This window comes from Astatotilapia calliptera, chromosome 17 (assembly GCF_900246225.1).
Source record: "Astatotilapia calliptera chromosome 17, fAstCal1.2, whole genome shotgun sequence".
NCBI lineage: Eukaryota > Metazoa > Chordata > Actinopteri > Cichliformes > Cichlidae > Astatotilapia > Astatotilapia calliptera.
In genome coordinates, this window is record NC_039318.1 from 27,904,572 (window position 1) to 27,925,768 (window position 21,197).

Consider the following 21,197-nt stretch of genomic DNA (forward strand, 5'->3'; position numbering starts at 1 on the left):
TTAGGATTCTGATATTTGCCGTAAATTGAACAGCCTTGGGGAGAAGGGTTCAGCATAAACGACCCAAACTGTGGTCGCCCGCCATTATGTGCTGACACACAGTGCATCGAAAAGTCAAAGCGACAATCTCTGCCAGATGTGGCGTGTTGTGACTTTAACAAAATGAAAATCAAGTTAGAAGGGGGCAGGCCCAAAACATCAGAGAACATCCAGTAGACACTGGATCCACACAGACATGGGCCAAACAGCTGCAGGTAAGATTAGGCAAATTCAAATCTGGTCCAGTTTCCAAAACTGTTTAATTACACCTCATATATTCAGGTTTTTCTAAAAAAGTTTGGAGCAATGAGAGCCTTTTTATCAGTTTCAAGTAAAATAAATGAAAAAAACAAAAAAACAAACTGTAGAAAGGAAACTGACAGAAAAGATCATCTTACTTTTGGTCAAATGCAACCGTTCCACAAGCAAAACTCATGTATTAAAGAAAAAAACTGAGTTTTGCAGAAAGAGCAGCAACAGATGTCTGCGTTGGCGTCATCGTACTAGATGTAGGTGGAAATTTCACTGCATATGTCTCTGTTTGTGTCAAAAATATCATTGTGCTAGCTTCGTTTTATTTCATCAAAAAAAATAACACCTTCACAGATATCGACTGTCATTATGATGTGCAGGTTTTACTTTGTTTGGAAGAAATACACTTATTCAAGGAAGTTCACAACTAAGTCTGTTGTTTACTTCACATTTACACAACTTACTGGATGCGTGAGGCAGTGTGGCGAAGAACGTCTTGAGGCGACAGGCAAGCCATTCCATGCTCTCGTGAAGGTTGGCCAGTGCCTTGAGGTCACTGACATCACGCAGGATCTCATTCTGTGGGATTAACTTGTCTCCGAGGTTCCCAGTCAGCACCTCTGACTCCTTAGCAAAAGCAGCCCTGAATGATGGACGGGGTGAGGGATGTAAGAGTGTATGGTTAGAATGACAGGCACATTATATTTTTGGCAAAAGAAAAACACAATTTAACCATCAATCAAGTGGCAAATACCCATTTAAAAAAAAAAAAAAAGAAGCTGGTATTAAAAAAAAAAAGTTGTGAAAGCATTGACGTAGCTCAGAGGAGACTTTGTGAAAGGCACTTTAATCGGTCCGCAGTGTTACATTCTTTGGAGGAATTTATCAGTGATTGGGTTCCTGGTTGGACTCAAAATGTCTGGTTTGCAGACACTGAGTGGATTTTATAAAAAGCAATAATAGAAGTAAATTTTTTAAAGTAATAAAATAATGGATTGTCGAACAGAATGGATGTGCACACGTCTCCTCTGTGTGTTAATGCGTTCAACTGAAAATAGCTCAAATTTTATAATAATCTTATGCTTATGTGCTCAGTATCTCGGGGTTCAATTATTGCTTTGACCTTTACAGTGACTCACACACAAGGGAAATAAGAAGGGCTGAAAGCTGGATGGATACAGCGATAAACACAGAAGGAGTGGAGGGGAAAACTGTGAGCAATTTTATGAGTGCGGATACTTAAAAAAGAAGAAGTTTCCACTAGCTCAACAGTTGGTGGGAGAGAAAAACAGGTGACGGAAAACATTTAGAAAAAGAAGCCAAACACAAGGCAGAGATTTACAAAGTGGCCAAAACAAACACGCAGAGATGCATTTGGCGTTCAAGCACTTGTGGTTGCAGAAGCATAGGGTGAGACCTGGGAAGCTGGATAACTTAAAATCAAAACTGTACTGCTGCAAACACACGACATGTCAGCTAGCCTCCAGAGTCACCAGGATACCCGCAAGATCAAGATTCTTTGAACAACAGATGGGTAAAATAAACAAAACCCACAAGCTCATACGTTCTCACTCGGGCACAGGCATGTGTGGCTTATTAATGAGGCTTTATTAAAGCACTGGGCTGAGAGTCGTGCAGAAGCTAATCCCCTTTCATAGTGATGAAAACATCTACGGCTCTCAAATCAAACAGCCTTACGGTCTCCCTCTTGCTATCTCAGTGCTTTCTGCGCGCGCGCGTGTGTGTGTGTGTGACTAAGAAAAGGGAGTGTATGAGAGAGGAAGAGAGTGCACACAACAGATTGACTTTCTCTGGCCGCATAACCAATTTATTTATTTACTTTACTCTTCCGCTCCGATGAGCTCCAGTGTTCCCTGAAGAGGGTGCACATTCAAAGGCAATTTCGATAAGACTGACCCCCCCCCCCCCATTCCCTGCCTCTGTATGCTCTCCTTATATTTTCCTATTTTGTTCTTCCCTCGTTTCCTCACTTCCTCCAGATAAAGGGCGTTTAAAAGAACAATCATGACGTCTTTTACAGCCACATCTTAGTCAACAAGAGGGGGGTTCAAAACATCTGTGAACAAAGACGCAAAAATGGGAGGGAGGGATTAAGTGCGTGATTGCTCAAGTGTGGTTGTGTACATCCACGTCTGATTCTGTCTGTGTGTCTACTGTGAATGTGAGTATGTGCTATTCCACGTATGCTTACATTATTTAATTCTGCACATACATAACGCATATGAATGAGCATGTGTACATGCGCATACTGTTACTGTGCATAATTTGTACCTGGTGAAGTCTTCTTCATCCTCTCTCTTCTGTCGGGTCTGTCTGGGCTGGGCCATATTTGCCCAGTTAGGGAGGGACTGGAGCAAACGACTGATGTCTTCATCTTTAGCCCAGGAAGCACTGATGGTCAGCTTTTCTTCACACTGGACGATGCCCCTGAGGGAAAACAGACATAATAATGCAAACTTAGGCAAGAAATTATTTGTAAAAAGGTGTTTTTAAGTTCTTGCTCCTAAAATAGAAACACATTGTTAATAATATTGGAAGAATATCAAGAAACTAGTTTCATTTTTTTTTCATCTTACCAACAGATAAAGAACTTAGGGTAAAAAATTGAATGAGATTTGCGGTTAAAAGGCATATGATGTCATACTATATTATTATTAGTTTTCAATTATAATGAAAGTGTAACAATACAGTGATTTGGATTTACCGCATTGAACTGTCACTGTGTGTGTATTAGCATTATTAAATAGCTGATAATGTGGACATTCAATATTTAACTTTCTGAGTTAATGGTTTTTAATTTTTGGGCATATCCCTCTGCGAGCGTCTTCTTCACTAATAGTTTGTTAACTTTACCCTTATTCATCTTATAAGGGCCAACATGAAGAATCATAAAATTGTGACTCATCAGTCACACAGGCTGGGGTATCAATTCAAGCGCCTGCATATTTTAATTAAAATATAGATTTTTCAGACTATAAACCGCTAAATCAATATTTTGATCCTACCTCTAGCTTTAAAAAAAACCTCCAGTATAATTTTTTTTGCTGTGCATGAGCCATACAGCAAGTACAGCTAAATAATATCTGCTTAGTACTAACAAACAGAACACGAGCTAATCAGAGAGTTGTGAATGTGATTTACGACCATCTTTACTGACATATAAAATAAAATTACAGCAGCCGTGAATTGGCTTGAGGACAATCTGTGGCAGAGTGCCAGTATCTATTTGCTTTGTTTGCCTGTGCCTATGTTAGAGAAACTGCTTAGTTCTGCAATTATTACTAATACCCCAAGCACTCCGGGGTATCACATTCACATCTGCAACCACACACATAAGTGGGGCTGTGGGAGACAGAGACCTGTTCAGCAACACAAACACACACACTTTATCACACGGAGGCCCCAGTGAGACTGAGGCTGACCTGTGACAGGGTCCAGATGGACTCCCAGCAGTCTGTCAGTCCTTTCTTGTGTCTCCTGCCCTGCTTATCACCCCCCCTCCATATCCTCTAGTCCTCTCTTTTTCTAGCCAGGTGTTACATGGTACCAGAGGCCACAGATGAACAGCTTTTCACAGCACTGTGTCTGTGTGTGTGATTGTAAGAAAACGCAATAACCAAATTTCTAAAACAATGTATAAATCAAACCATAACAATTAACCTTATATTTTAGCTTCCTGCCAGCCTTCTCTGTGTTTTTTACCTGTAGGCTGTGTTGCAGATTTCTTTGTACTCCTTGAGCTTGTCGCAGACCATCTCAAGGAACTGGTTGGAGTAGGCACTCAGGTCCTGCATCAGGCTCATCAGATCCTGGATGGCCTTTTCCACCACCACTGTGCTCTAAATGGAAAGAAAAACAGTTTTAGGTTTTTTTTTTAAAACTCTAAACATAAAATCTCTGATTTCAGCTTTAAGAAAAAACAAACGAAATTCAGTAATAAACAAAAAGGGTAAAGGTAGACTAACATTTATGTAGATGTCACTTCACATCAGGTCTGTTGGAGTAGCAATGTAATTGGAGTAATCCAAATTCCCTTGCTTTGCCCTCACCTGAGGCTGGACTGACGACTAAAGCAGAGAACCTTGTCAGAAGTCTTAAGACTATTAGTGAAAGGTTTGATTCTTTGTATGTAAGTGCATCAGCGTGAGTGCACATATTTTTGTGCGTGTGTGTTTTGAACTTCTGTGTTGTGTGTGCTCTCAGGCTTAAAGTGAGTGTGTGCGCATTTGTCACAGTGCACCCATCACCAGGAGCCACGGCAGGGCTGTGACAGCAGCCATTACAGATTAGCCACTCCTGCGTGACTAATAGCTGGCCCGGGAACAGCAGAGCAGCTTCATATCCCCAGACACACTCACACTTACACACATCAAACAAACTTTTTCAAAACACACACCTTTGAGCAATTTGAGAGCTGTTAAATAAGATTACAACTCTGTATGTTCCAGTTTGCTGCTCCCAGCACTTAACCAATCCTAGCCTACATCTGTAATAATAGTGATAACTCACTATTAGTCTGGTGATAGCCTTGCTGCAGCTACTCTGAAACTACAAGAGTAGCACAGTGAAGTGCAGAATAATCCCCTGCGACCATTTACAGAAAGCCAATCTTAAACAAATGATTTCTATTTCTCTTCGTATCCCTTCTCTGACTATGTGAATTTCATATGAAGTTTCAAGTGAAGGTGCGAAATAGAAAACCTACATTTTTTTGAAAAAAAACTGATAAAATGAAAAATGACTTGCGTTACTCAAGGTACAAACAGCTGCAAGAGTAGCATAGCACCTTATTTTTTAGTGCTGTCTACCAAAATGTCATATACAAGCAGACAGCATATTCCAAAGTCAACATTTATTTACTATGACCTTAAATGTAGCACTGTGTGAAAGTCTCAAGCCATCCATCTGTTCTTCATATTTTACTAGGAAAATGGAAAATAGGTAGAAGGATGCATTAAAACATCCAAACACACATGGAAATACAGAAAACAAGGCAAAAATAAAATCTAAATTTGATCTGACCACCTTTATTCTTCAATACTGCTTGAAGTCTTTTAGGCAAGCTTTCTTGTAGTTTCTTTAAGTAGTATTCAGGAATAGTTCTCCAGGCTTCTTGAAGGATATTTTAAAGCTCTTCTTTGGATGTTTGCTGCCATTTGTTGCATTCACTGTCAAGATAATCCCACACTGTTTGAACCGGGATCTGGGGAGGCCAATCCATGACTGATAGTGTTGCATTGTCTGTCTTTACTTTTATATTTGGCACTATCTCATCCTAAAACAAGTAGCCACTGCCAGTCAGAAGCCTTCCAGATGGTACTGCATGGTTAGTTTTAAGTGGCTGTCTTAAAAACAACAAACAAGAAAAACATTCCTTTGAAAATGATCGGGTAAAAAGACTTGACTGATAATGAGTGAAAAAACAGCCACTGCCCATAGAAAAAATTTACAAAACCTCCAGAAAGCCGGGAGAACTACTGCTCAACTATTACTTGGAAGTAAGATATAAAGAAATGAGTGGTGGCTCAAGACGTTTACACAGTACTGTATGCAAATAAGCTATGAGCGTCTTGGATCTCAAAGATGTAATTACCATGTACAAGTATTATATCTACTATTCTACCATTTGTAATACATTTTTAAAAAAAAAGGTTCCATTACATTCGAGGTCACTAACTATCTGGTATGACTAAGTGGCTGCTAGACTAAAGGGGGCAGTAGTGACTATAATTGATCATCAAAAAAAAGAAGAAAGAACCCCTGATGTGATAAAATGATATTAATATTAATAGCTCTTTCTCTGTTCAGTTTCCCCTTCGCTCATTCTGTCACATGCAGACGAGCATGCACATGCACACACACAAACAGCAGCTACTCCAATGAGGGAGGTAATGATCCATAGCACTGCCCATACCCATGGAGTGCTAACCAAGGCCTCATCTCTGCCAAGGGAGCACCCTTTACTGTCCATGCCTGATTCCCTGTCAGCCTGCCAGGGTAGAAGGAATTACACAGACCCTGCAGGAGAGGAGGCTGTTAATGTAGTTCAGGCAGCCGCTACCTTCCCTCCATTGTGTAGGCTGCTAGTACCGTAAACTGGATTATATAAGAAGATGAAAAAAGTAATTTCATCATTGCTACTTTCTGTTACAGTGACTATGTCGATAATGTTGTCATAATAAGAATTTTTTGCCTTTTCCAGGGGTCTGGTTGGAAGGTCAGCTGTATGGTAAGGTCAGGTAAACTTAAACAAGTCAGTACTTTCATAATTATTAGTCATTTGGATTTAATTAGTTCATAAAAACAAAGTTTTTTTCTGTAAAAATGGGCTGATGCTGTAGCAAGACCTATTAATTGTTAAAAGACAAGTGGCAGTATGACTATGATAAAAATTAAACATGGCTTGCATGCTCATCATAAGGTTCTATATTCTCAAGTGATGATCAGTTGATATAAAAGTGCAGTATTCCGGCAAATGCAACATAACAGAAAAACCCCCCCACAGATTAACATTAACGTCTTTGAGCAAGTACAAAAAAAATTGCATTAATGTAAACTCAAGGGAAAAAGTTAAACAAAGTGAGGAAAAGGTAAAATTTTGGTTTAGAAATCTGATATTCTCAACAAGTTCTTGTGCAGCCATAATCATAACGATATCCTGTTCCTGCTTTAAGGACAAAGAGCTGAAGAGCAGGCCAAGTCGGTGAATGGAGAAGAGTAAACAATGGATACCCGATCCATTACTCCTGCTCTAACAAATGCTCTTGCACTCAGCTCCCTTGTCTAATTTGCTCATTTAACACAGCCATTTGTCTTAGGCAGCAGCAATCATTAAAAAGTAATCAAGGGACAGATTGAGAAAGGGAGGGCTTAGACGGAGAGAGTAAGAGTGGTAGGGGAAAGCCAGTTCTGCTACATATCCTCCATCTTACTTGACTGTTACACAGGAGTAGACATGCTTCTCAATCTATGTCTATCTTACGCTCTCCCTCTGTGTAATGATTCAAGCTTAAAGGTCAACATGATGTGGTATCGAGAAAAAAAAAAACAAAATAAACAACCCACCCATATTTCTTGTGCAATTCTACTTCCTAGTATTTTATTACCCTAAAGCTGCACATGGTTGCACTGTGTCGCTACTCGTTTTACATCATTACTAGATAAACACAGTCATCACAGAAAATTAGACTTGGGTTGTGCAAATGGATCTTGAATTTGCTGGGGTAAACTGCTGTTTGGAAATGAAGGCCACAGCTATAGTGGTTTAATGAAGGCAGAGCTAGCACTCAGATTGGCGCCTCAGCGGTAAAATCTCTCAATGCATGGTCATCACAACAGAAACCACCCTCAAAGTAGTCGTTTCCTTTATTGGAGAGAGTAAAAAGAGCACAGCACAGGGAATGTCATTACTACAGTAAGAAAACAGGGATGCGATCACTGAACTCCCTACGCTAGCCGAATTTGTTTTACTAAACGTGTCATCAGGTTTTTAAAAAATTTAAGGTAGAAGGAATAAGAAGATTTTATTTACTGAAGCTCACTAGGAAAGTCCAATAACAGGCTGTGGCTAAATAACAGCTTCATGAGATTTCTCTACTGTGTTTTCAGAGATGACTGTGAGAAGAGAAAGCGAGAGATCAGGGCCTCAGGTTTGAATCGGAAACGGATCATGGATTTACCCCATTAAAATAGGGGGTACCCCTTGAGGTTGTGCAGAGGTCAGAGTGTTTAACCTTATGTTCTCTGACATTTCACTCATGCTCTAACCCAAAACCACTCACTCGTGTAATGCCTCTCCCATCCCATTCATGTCTGACCACGGATTGATAAAATAACACAACCTCAGCAGCACGTGCATCCATCCATCCAACCACACACACACCCACACACCAAATGGGACACATAGAAAGATAACCCCTGGCTGCCCCCCTTTCCCCCAACAAAGGCTGTTCTCCTCTCCTGGGTAAAGAAGAACTGGGCATGAGTGGGACATTGTCTTGACAGATCATTCATCAACGTCACAGGAGAGCCAGTCTCTGAAGACTCCCCTGACACACACCGGATGGGTCTCATGGTTGTGCCTGCTTAACTGCAACACATGCTGCTTCTAATGTGTATGCATGTAAATGAGTGTGTAGTTTGTAATTGAGTTTGTTTAAGCTTAAAAAGTCAAGCTTAAACAGGGGCACAATGCCAGGTGTGTGAATAACGTCTTTTTTTTTAAAATTAGTTTGTGCCACAAGCCAGTGTACCTCTAGTGCCAGTCCTAAGCCTGGATAAATGGCCAGGAAGGGCATTTGCCACATATTTGTGGCCAAACCAAACAAGCGAATAATATAAAACAAGATTTCCATAATGAAAAGGTCAGGGCCCACTGGTGTTGTTAGCCAACAGAGTGACGGTGGAAACGGTGACGGTGTGCTACTTTTGGCCAGAGACAAAGGAAGAGGAGAACGTATATGAGAGGACAGCGTGAGAAAAGGAGAAGATATGTACAGGGGTGCTAGAGGGTTGTGACTGAAGATTATGCTAGGGATAGGCTGTGATGGAGGCAGAGGATCTGCCATGGCGACCACTAAAGAGAGCAGCTTAAATCATACCAAGAAGACCACCTTTGTGATTTACTGTTGCTTGTTACATAAAAAAATTGCTTTACAATGCCAACATTCAAGGACTTCAAACATTTTGTATATACTTCCCACTTATCATATACACATAAAAACATGTGAAAAAGAAAGTTGTCCCTGGACTCTGTGAAAAATTACTATACTCTGGCTGCTTTCATAGGAGGGATAAGTATCATCCTGCTGAATCATGGCGTCTTTTTGTTTTTCACACCACTGCCAAAAACTGTGAAAACTGTCTATTTCTGACGATTATACAAACACACATGAACTCCCTCCATCAATTATAATTAAGTACAAGCAATCAGTCCTCTAATGGACTGTATATAAAACAAAACAGAGAAACTAACTAATCTGGAAGATTTTGAGAGAACTGAGAAACATAAGATGTACTTGGGAGATAAAAATGGTGTGAAATGCATTGTTTTTTATTGATGTCACAGCTTTTTCAAAAGCAAATATTCTGCAAATTCTTTATGAAGTTTTGAAAGCAGCTTTGAGGTTGACTGATCTATTTCCACAACTCATTTCGCTTATTCAGCCTGAATCTTTTCATAACCTTTGAGTAAACATAATTGTGTTTACCTTTCATCTAAAACGGTAACATAACGAACACTCAGTTACTCCAGATGAAATCTTTGAAAATGGCAAAACAGATGTAGTTTTGAGTGCCATCGAATGAAATGCCAACATTGTAGAACCGTTGGTAAAATCAGCTCATCATCAAAATTATGAAAATCTAATCACATATTTATGTGAGGCTGGATATTTTTAAAATGAGAAATGGAAACTAACGGATATAACTATGATGGCCACAGTAAGGCGTAATAAGTTACTATAAAATAAATGCTTGTACACAACCTGCGGGTGGACAAATTGAGGTATTAAAAGAATGCATCTTTTCCTCCACCACCACCACCACAATCATGACTTTTAATACAAACATGCATTAAGCTTCGCAAGTGTTTTAATTGAGAGATGAGGAGCAATATCACACTTGAATGATTACAGATGGGCTTCTACACTACACACACCCTATTTACGCCCACACACAAACACAAATGCGGGGTAAAATATGGAGCTTCTGCACATACTAATCCTGGGAATCACTCTGGAGTTCAAATGTGCCATTTGAATCTCCACTGTGACCCCAAACTCCATTCTAGTAATCACCCCATAATCCCCCAGTTTTTTGGTGTGTGTGTTTTGGTTCCCCCAACTACCTTCTCACATATTGGCAAATACCATGAATTATTTATCACAACAACTTGATTTACATGTCGGTGAATGAAAGTTATATTTTATAATGCAGTTGAATGCTTTATGTTGGGGGAATGCATGTGTTTTCTGTGTTAAGCATTAGGTCTACATGTAAAAACATAAACAATACTCACAAAACACAAAGATTTTCATTTGCAGATTAAAAATTCAAGCAAAACCTTCTATCAGGAGCCTTCAGCCTGTTTTCTTTAAAACCAGAGGGCATGTCTGTGGTTGAGCTGACATTTTAACTTCTCCTTCTGTAACTGACTCAGTCCAAAGGCAAAGATTATGTCTTGTTACACACAGAAACTCTGTGGAAGCAATGCGTGGTGTGAACATGCACCACCCAGGGCTGTTCAAGGTGTTTTCTTGGCTTATTTAAAGGCTCTCTCTAATACACCACACAATTCTTTTTAATAATATATAACTCTTATAGTTGTGCGAAAATATATTTTAAAAAAATACTACCAAAAAAAAGTACAGCTGTGTCACATATCAATGGCAGTGGCAGGTTATTGGCCCAGGGCAGCTGGGTGTGAGCCTCAGGAGTACATGTGTTTGGTGTGAGATAACCAGACAAAGGTGGGTGGCAGGTATTGTTAGACCTTCAGCAGTGAGGAAGGAGGAAGAAGAGAAATAAGCCTTTGAGGTGAACAAACTCAGAAGGAAGTCATAGTGTTCATTTTGTGGAAAAATAAAAATAAACTTCTGCACTAATTAAATATTAAAGATAGACTGAAGGTGCTACTACCAAGATGAGAACATAAGATCACACAATCTCTAGAGAGCACCATGTAGACTTAGTGATTACAACTTTGTGTCTCTTGGTCGAGGAGGAAAAAAAAAAGATTGAAGGGACTAATTTTAAGCAAAGACAAAAGTGCTGTGGGTAAGAATGGTAAGGTGCTTTATTTCTCGATAATTCTTAATAGCTGTAAAACTGTCAACCGGATGCTTGGCCACAATCGCTTTCATGACAGATAATGTAGCAGAGGGTTCCAAGCAACAGTCAGGAGAAAATGTTGGGAAATGGGAAAGCATTTATATTATTTATTTCTCTGTGAAAATGCCGATTTTGGTCAAATAAAAATGGTTGTTGAGCATTTTCCCCTGACAAACCTTTTACTAATAAATGTGGGACTGTCTGATGGTTTTGTTTCTGGTGAAGATGGTTGTGTTTGTTCATCTCCCAGTGTGCTGAGGCAGTAAATGAGTGTGTGTGTCTACTGTTCATGTGTGTATACTAACTACCCTAATACCCCCCTTCCTGTTACCTCCCACCTCCACTTGTGCCACAATCACAGGGCACGGCTGATGCAGCTAACAGGTGTATTGTGTTGTGATTGCTGTGTCTGTTGATGGGAACGGGGAGCTGAGAGTCTCCTTAATAAAGAGAATCCCACCACCACCAGCACCATCATCTCCACTGTCTATGTGTGTGCGCAAGGGCGTGATTGGGGTTGGGGGTGAGGTGGAAAGCAGGGAGCCAATCAACAAGAAGCGATCAACCCTCCACAAATAAACATTGCCTACACACATAATCGCAAATAAAAAGGTCAGTGTCATTACAGTTACTGGAGGTGGAAGCGTGTGTGCATGCACAATTAACACGTGTATGTGTCTGCATGCGTGCCTGCTTCCAACCTTCTCTCTCTCACAAAGCTACATGTAAATATGAAATCTAAAAGGTCAACATCATTAGCAGTCCATTGGCCGCTGAACACATCCGCAATACCATGAGTGCTCTGGCAGCTGATAGCGAGTGAATGAAATCAGTCTTCATCTGGCTCAAGAACAAGTTATGTTTGTAGACAAACACCCAAAACATGCAAATAGGTGCACATATGAATAACAAATGCACAGACAATTACTCCATTAACATGCAGATACAAAAGGACTAGTTAGCGGCTATTGTGCGCAGACACTGGGGACCAAGCTGAATGATACTTAGCTGGAAAGAGAGGGCTGATGTGTACTGTAATTATGGTTCTGATGTGGTCTTGACTAATGAAGTAAACAAGCTCAATACAAACAATTCATCTGCACTCACAGACCCACTAAGAAACACAAGCGCACCAAGTGGCCAGCCAGGTGGCTCGACATCACGGTCTTCAGGGCCTGGGAAATGTGTTCTGGTGGGTTGGTCTTATTGCAGTTGTGTGTCCCCGCATGTGCGCACTGTGTATTCTTGTATGTTAGGACGTCACAAAGTGAGTGTGTAAAGGGGACACTAGGGGGGTTCTACCAAGATTAATGGAGCCAATCTCCACAGCTATCCAGCAGAGTGACCATACCCTCCCTATCCTGTTTTGCTCTTCTATTCTATTCCCCATCTCTCCCTCCGTCTATACTCCTTTCCCTCGATCTAACTCTAATTAAATGAATCAATCAGTGGCAACACTCTGGACAGATAGCATCACACTGCTGCGGCTACCGGCGTGTATGTTTGTGTGTTGCTTTACAGTTGCTGTTTAGATCCTGCAAAAAGGAAAAAAAAACAAGAATGAAATGGGAATAACTATGGTGACAATAAATGAGTGGCTGAGAGCAACAAAGACAAGGCAAGAAAGAAAGTAACCAGAAAAACTGAAAGAATTTGTAAACAGGCAGACATCGGTAGCTTGGCTGCCTTGCTCTTGTTTTTTTTTCTTTTTAAACATTAACTCTCTTCTGGAGACTTATCAGCCCAGGCTATGCTATCACACAGATGCATGAATGGACATTAGCCTTTCCCACTGAGCTATATACAGCCCTAGAAAGCCCTTATCTCATGCTCCTAGTGGACAATATACAGCCAGTGTCACCTCTTAATCATATCAATTTGATGAATACATATACATGATATATAAAAACAGTATTTGACACCGCTGGTACCTAGTGATAGGAAAACCATTGCCCCTATCATTATAACTTATTAACCTATGCCTAGACTGAATGTCTATTGCTTATTAAAGGCTGCTTAAGCAAACATAAGCTGTGATATTCACCTTGACTCTTGTGCAGCCTTTCCACAAAGTCACTCTGTCTGTTTCTCCTGCAGAGATATCACTAACAAAAGGTCAAATAATTCATAAAACATAAATATATTTAATAACTATGATCCACTCCAAAAGTTAATGTCATGGAAATGCATTCATAAATATTCTACCCATGATATGTGAGGGAGCAATGAAAAAAAAGACCATGGGTAACCCCACCACATATTGTATCACAGAGGGTCAGAAGGATAGGATAGCATACATATTGTCTTGCTGTATATGTGTATATATATGAAACACAAAGATTACACAATAATTATGCCTTATTGTGTATACACAGGTTTTTAAAAGTGACCAATGGTCTATGTACGCGTGCCGCTAGGCTCTTACCTCAATGAAATTCTGCACCATACAAAACCCCAAACCCCAAATGCTAATATCTTCTTCCAATTCAAACTATTGCACACATAAATTTTTGCTTCAGTGGTTGCAGAGAGCAGATGCATCTATAAAATGTGCTCCCCTATGGTTTGCTGTATGCGGCTGCAGCCAAGGTGTATAAGAGAGGGTGTTTAATGTTGTGTAGCGATGTTGGGCTATTCCCCCTCCTCTAACCATGCTGGTTGTGATTCCAGTGTGTGTCTTTCTTTCTTTCTGATAGCATCTGGCACAGAAAATAGTAGGGGACTTAAAAGGGGCACATAAAGTACATATGTGTCCACCAACACCATGGATATGTAGACACAAAGACACGTCTGATTAATCTTTAATTAACTAGTGCAAGCACAGAGACTCACAATATGATTAGATAGAAGTTCCTGACAAAGTACTTTACGCAGAACCAGTTCAAAAACTATTTTAGTATATATTCTCTGGATGAACTCTGTCAAACTCCATTATCAAAAGCTCTCATGACAACTAAGTGAATAGAAAAACTCCACACTGTGAAAGAGAGAGCGCAGTCTGTCATAACAGTGGCCATGTGGATGAAGGCCATCAAAGAAAGCAGTAGGATGGCTCTCAAATTGGAGGCCAAAAACAAAATCACACACAGGTAGCAAAACATACACAACTGCTACCAAAACACACATGAAAAACTTACCATAAACACACAAATGCCATCCTGACCCTAGAATGTGAATCACAAGAGAAGAAGCAGGGAAGGGTCTTTTATTCAGCCCAATTAAAAAAGGCAAAAAGCCCAAACAAAAGGAGTGTTTTATTGCACTCCCCACTATCAGCAGAAAGGCTCATTAGCCACAGCAGCATAATTAGCAAGATGCTGAACTCCTCGTTAAGGAGGGGCCCGAGCCGTAAACAAACCCCGCTGAACTCCAAACGCCCACGGTCTCTCTCTCTGTAATGAACTGCCACCGCTGTTCCCTCCCAGTGAGAAAACCAAGCGCGCAGACAGTAAGGCTCTGACAGAAACAAACACACACAGCAAAACACGCACTCATACGCGTACACACGAGCTGACAACTCATATCCAAGGTCTGCCGCACAAACACCCACAGCAAAAACAAACTGGGACACTGTCTTCCTTGACAACTGCGTGGACAAACACACACTTACATACAAACATTCATATTATAGACCGATATGCAAAAAATAAAGCGTGCATGCAAAACATACATTTTTACAATACTGGAGACACAGACAGCCATACCCACTAAACATTGAGAATCTGACAGCTGAGACAAATCTTGCCAACTGTCTGAATCTTGACTTTGGCATTGTTATAATCCTCAACCTGCCACGAACCTGTTTTGAATTAAAAAGACTGCCAAAAATCAGCCACGTGAGCCAGTGTTTTAGCAAGTCACAATGAGTTGATTCGATAGTTTGTAAAATCGAATCAACAAAATAAAGCAAGGTAGATATCACAAGATCAGGACAATAACAAAACAACTATGTGCATGCATGTGCACGGGCCCTGACTGTTGAACAGGAAATAATTACTAGGACACCTAAAGAGAAAGCTGCACTTGCACACATAGGCACAACATGAAGAAACATCTAAAAAGTGAAGCCATTTTTCTTCTCTGCTACAGCGGCCATGAAGTGTCACAGTCATGTGGTGTGTGTGTGTGTCATGGACACACTGAATTTCAGCCACAAAACCCTCAGAAGGTCAGCCATTATTATCAAAAATTTGTTTTTTGCAGAAAAAGGCCCATGAAAGACACATATAAGAGCTACGACATATATGTGCACGTGTGTCACACACTGTAACCACCACTTAGAAACAGCTCCAAAAAGATCAAGCACGATTTCAGCGTTAATTATGATCCTGTGAAATAGTTGGCAGGCTGATCATAATGATCTGAGAGAGAAAGTGAGGGAGAAGGGATTCTGAATCTGTCTGTCTAAAAACCTAAACCAAGAAACAGTTCACAGAAAACAGTGAGGTGAATGTACGTAAACAGCTGCATGCATCCAGACATGTGCTATTCGCATATTGTGGGTGCACACAGGTTTGTGAGGTTTTTAACACCAAAAAAGTCCAATGCACTTCAGAGTATCCAGATAAAGCAAAAGTGCTGACAAACCTGATCAAAGCTGGTAGATAATTGCAGTAAAAAGTTTGGAAACCCTATGGAATTACCAGGCTTTTCCTCATTGAAGTGATAATTATAAACAATCTGTTTGAACTAATAACACACAAATACTTTTCTTCTTTTAGGTATTTATGAAACATATCAAATGATTTCTTTGCAACTGTAGGTAGTCACCCTTTGCACAATCATTGTCCAGTCCATGAGTGTTCAGGTGTCCACTTTACACTGAGAAGATTGTTGATTTAACCTGATGATAATTTTTAAGGACACAATTTGTGACGTTGAGTTGTGTGAGTTGTGTTGGCAATACTCTCCACGTTTGTTTCCATTACATACATAGTATCAGTACATTTACAAGTGTTGAACGCTATTACCAAGCATTTAATTGTTGATTGGAATATGGTGAGTGTCTCTTACCTGCAGTAGGGGTCTCTGGACACCGAGAACCTTCATGGTATCAGCATTGGCAAGAATCTTCAGAGGATCAGCTGCCTTGCTAACTGCCTCGATTTCCTTATTAATCTCTGTCCGTACCTAATGGTTGATTGACAAAAGTTTGTGTCAAATAATATATTTACAGGGGAAATGAATGAAGATCTGTTTTCCATGCCATTCCATGGAGTGAGGTAATCAGTAATCAAGTAAATGATCAACTTCCTCCAAAACCTTGCTTCCAGAGAAGGACTTCTTCACAATCCATTTTTAAGTAATTTCGTAAAACCTACCTCTTTTCATTAGCCACAGTATGAGAGTTGATTTTTACTTGTTTTGAATTGTTTTTGTATTAATGGTTTTGCATTTTTATTCTGTTCTTAATGTTAAGCACTTTGGTCAGGACTTGCTGTTTTAAAGCGCTTTATAAATAAAGCTGGCTTCGCTTGACTTGGCAAAAGATGCAATAAATGAAAATAGCTGGGAAAATAGATCGCAGCTTGAAAACAGCATATCATGTAGGTAACTTAAAAGTGAAAAGAAAATCTAAGAAACTGAGAGACAAATGTTTCCATGAGGCAGAATTACAATTCCATTTGTGCTAAAGCAGTTTTCCATCCATCCATTCGTTTCCGCTTATCCTTTTCAGGGTCGCGGGGAGCGCTGGAGCCCATCCCAGCTGTCATAGGGCGAGAGGCAGGGTACACCCTGGACAGGTCGCCAGTCTGTCGCAGGGCCAACACACAGGGACAGACAACCATTCGCACTCACATTCATTCGCACATTCACACCTAGTGACAATTTGGATTATCCAATTAACCTATCCCCACGAGCTGCATGTCTTTGGACGGTGGGAGGAAGCCGGAGTACCCGGAGGGAACCCACGCAAACACAGGGAGAACATGCAAACTCCACACAGAAAGACCCCGGCCTGATGTTGGAATTGAACTCAGGACCTTCTTGCTGTGCGGCAACAGTGCTAACCACCGTGCTGCCCGCTAAAGCAGTTTTAAACCAAACAAATAAAACACAGATTGATGCAGAATAGATTTAATTTGTGCAGGAAACTCTTCTGTTTAAAATACATGAACCTGCAAACAGGGAGAGATCTATGTTCTATCTATGGCCACATATACTTGGAAAATAACGTGTAGTTGCATTAGCACACCTCATTCTACTGAGCTAAGACCTTGAAATTCAAACGCAACAGTGGTCTCTAGTACTATGCCATTTCGTTTTGAACATGACTAGGCCCTGAAAGTCCATGCTTCAAAACATCAGGTTTGGCTCCGATTCTTCCCGTTGAGCTTCCTTTCATTCACACGAACACTGCTTGTGGTTTCCTGATGTAAGAAGCTAAAATCGCAGGTGAAGTGAGCTTTTATTCTTAAGAAATAAGGCCTTGTGGGTAACCTATGCGTGATGCAGTTCTAGTGTTGTGAAAAGACTGCAAATTTAGCATCTGAGGAAACCACTGTGAAACGGGGATGAAAAAAAGTCAAAGTATAGAAATATGCCTACATTTCAATATCTAAATGGGAGAGAAATAAAGGCCCGGTGCAAACAATGTTGTGAGCGTCTTGCTCCCTCCCCCTCTTCACTGCAGAGTTTTAAAGGTTATCAGCTAATGAGGCAGGCTAGAGCGAAGACACAGCAGCATTTTGAACTTTTGAATAGCCTTAAAAAAGTTCTGTAAGCAAGCATTAGTCATTTAACAACAATGAACAATCCAAACTACTAGAAATGTGCAAGTTTCAAAAATATGAGCAGCTTCAGTTACATTATATTAAAAATTTCTGGGAATGTATGTTTATGTATTTACAAAATGTTAAAGTGAAACTAAAAATTAGGGCAGGAAATCAACATGTGATGTAAGATGTCAAGATATATGTGTATTGTTTACTCTATTATACATATACAATGTTATAAAAAGTTTATTACCACAGACTATCTAGCAATATCTAAGCAACTGTAAATATAAAAAATATAAAAAATAACAAAATTATACTTAAATATGCCTGAAATAATTACATAAAATAATAAATCTTTCTATAAATATTGTAGCTTTCCCCCCCAAACCCAAAAACCTTGATTTCTCTTCAAGGTATCTTAAGAACCTTTGCAGTGATGTGTGTTTTCTTATTCCAACAAATCCTATTGGTCTATTGGTATTTTATGTCAATCCAAATAAAACAAAAAAGTAGTTTACTTTATTCTTTTAAAAACAGGCAATACTGCTAAATCCACCCAATTTACAGTACGAAAAATAAATCAATTAAACTACACTAAGTCAAATTTATTTGTGTTTATTTGTATTCACAAGTTTACACTAAGTGAATGCAGTATAAAAAAAATCTGTGTTCAGTGAGAGGAGATATATAAATACAATAGCATCTACAATACATTTTTTAAAAATCCAGCATTTAAAAGAGTTTGAGTCTCTAAGTGTCTATAAAAAGCAACAAAAAAAATGTTAAAGATGTAAATTTGGTTGTTGTGCCATTGTGCTTCTTCTCACAGAGAAAACTGAGAATATGTGTTTTGTTTCGCTGTGGTCTTTCTGTCCAGAATGGTGTTGAAACCAAAGGACTTTGACATGGAAATGCTGACACAGCAGATTAAGTGCATAATTGTACAAGTAGACAATACTGAAAGGGATAACAGCTAAATTTAAATTAGGTCGAGTTTTGTTTTGTTTTTTTAAACACTACCTGAATTTTTTTTAGTTCATTAGTAACCACAGCAGATGTTGACTGCAGTGGAAGAAGTTACAATGAAGCGTAGCTGCGGTTTCTTAATGTGAGGGATTGATTTCTGGGAAAGCTGGTGTTTCACTAAAGCGCTGCACTGACTGCTGATATCGCACTCTGTGAGAATTCATAAAATCCATCAATTTGTCATTATACTAACCTGGTTAAGGAACAGATCATTAATGTAGTAAGTGAGGAAAGCTCGAAGCTGGCACTGCTTGGCTTGACCTGGCCCCATGTTCATCTCTATTTCCTTAATGAATCTGAAAAGAAAAGGAAAAACATACAGATTTTAAGACATCAGAAAAACACCTGTGAGTAGTGGCTCATGTTGAAGTATACAGGCTTGACACCAGCAACACAATAACACTGTATCACTGGATCCAGCATCAATTCAAGGAGTAAGGTCTGCCATAGAAGCAAATTTTGGAAAGCTTTAAATGCCCCTCAAGATGCCTTTCAGTAGGGCAATAAAGCTTAAAGGCTCCAGTGGAGCTCCTTAGAGCCATTAGGGCAAACTTCAGTTAGACTAGCTAACTCTCAGCTGTGTGTTTGCAATAGTGGATGTGTACAGAGAAACACAATGGAAAGTATAAAATAAAACACCAGAGCTTTACAGAGTTATTAATATGAACCAATCACAGCTGCAGAGTGTATGCTCTCAGAATTCTTCCCAAACGCTGGTGTCTGCTTGGTCAGATAGGGTCAGACAGTTATATATGGGTTTGTAGAGGCACATACACACCTCGTTTGTCAAAGAATCACTGGTCACTGGCCTTGTCTCACACACACACCACAGGGCAAACCATGCAAGAGTAAGTGCCTTCTCAACCGCTCAGCACATATAAATGCACAAATAAATCAAACTCCTCACAACAGAATTCTTTGACCTATAAGACAGTTAATGTATGACCTCAACTTCCAGAACAGAGAAACAGAGAGTGTGTAAAGACAAGGAAAAACGAAATGCTTTATGTGGGAAGATCTTGAAAAAGTGAAGACAGGAGATGAACATAATACAGGTCTGAGGCTGTGAAGATAACTCCAATTGGAGATTCAGCTGGACATAACCATTTGTAAAAAAAAAGACGGCTACACCATTGCCTGGTAACCTGTCTCTGTGCTTTAGTAATGCGAAGTGGAAGTTAGGGCCCACAGGCTGTAGCATTGCAGACAACTAGTGACACTTAGTCTATGCTGGAATATAGATCAGTGAAGGTGGATGATTGATTACCTAAAGCTTGCACACACACACACACACACACACACACACACACACACACACACGCGCACACACACACACGCGCACACACACACACGCGCACACACACACACACACACACACACACACACACACACACACACACACACACACAGAGAGAGAGAGAGACAGACATGCACGCACAAAAAATGCCCACAAATAAAATCTCAAAAAGCACACAATGAGCACAAGCCGTGGGATCACACTACTCAGCAACTGTACCCAATTAGTCAGCAAGAGCTGAGCCAGTGTGTTTCTGTATGTGCGTGCATCCTTGTGTGTCAGAGTAGGCAAGAGAGACAGGGTGAGCAAGAAACCTAAACCTATTCTAAATCCTCCATTGATTCCCACTGAAACTCACCACAACAGAAAGTTAAGTAGGAAAAACTCTTCTGTGGCCTCATTAAAACCGTCAAGCTTGCAAAACCATGGAGCCCAGATATATATAAATACACACACACACACACACACACACACACACACACACACACACACACACACACACACACACACACACACGTGTGTGTGTGTGGTTTTTTTCCTGTTGTTGACAACTTCATTTCCAGAAATTGATCACAGGATAAAAGTTGCCAGGTTGAACGTGCATCGTGTTGTTCTGCGATCCCTCGCACGCTGTCAATATTGTCATTGTTTCAATACAAGTGCCAAGATGATGAATCTATAAGTTGGTGTGTGAGCACAGATGGATTTTTGTAGGCAGGGGTGATAACGTTTGAGTAATGTAGCAGGGACGAGGCAGTAAAACGGCTTTGTGTATCCAGACAGCCATCTGGCACCGAGCCGCGGGCCCATTCCCCGGGATACAGAGCCCATGGGTGATACGAGGAAGTTTAGCAAAGGTAGCTTGGCTAAAAGCACTGTTGGGGCCCACAGTGCTTATACAGCCCAAAGAGCACATGTTCAGTGAGCAAGACAACACACATTAAACAAAATGTTTTTGAGTGGCTTCAGAGAGATCATTTGGAATATAGAGTAGTGAGCCTGGTTAAAATGTA

General features: G+C 40.1%; 1 protein-coding gene across 1 annotated transcript in view; it reads right to left on the reverse strand.

The window, feature by feature from the left end:
• The window catches only part of exoc4 (exocyst complex component 4), a 139,989-nt gene that overhangs the window by 33,935 nt on the left and 84,857 nt on the right, over positions 1 to 21,197 (reverse strand). The window contains exons 12-16 of the mRNA XM_026147677.1: positions 19,081 to 19,183; positions 16,156 to 16,272; positions 4,015 to 4,151; positions 2,584 to 2,739; positions 756 to 934 (exon numbers count right to left, since the gene is read on the reverse strand). Of these exons, the coding sequence (XP_026003462.1) occupies positions 756 to 934; positions 2,584 to 2,739; positions 4,015 to 4,151; positions 16,156 to 16,272; positions 19,081 to 19,183 (692 nt within the window). The remainder of the gene's footprint in view (positions 1 to 755; positions 935 to 2,583; positions 2,740 to 4,014; positions 4,152 to 16,155; positions 16,273 to 19,080; positions 19,184 to 21,197) is intronic.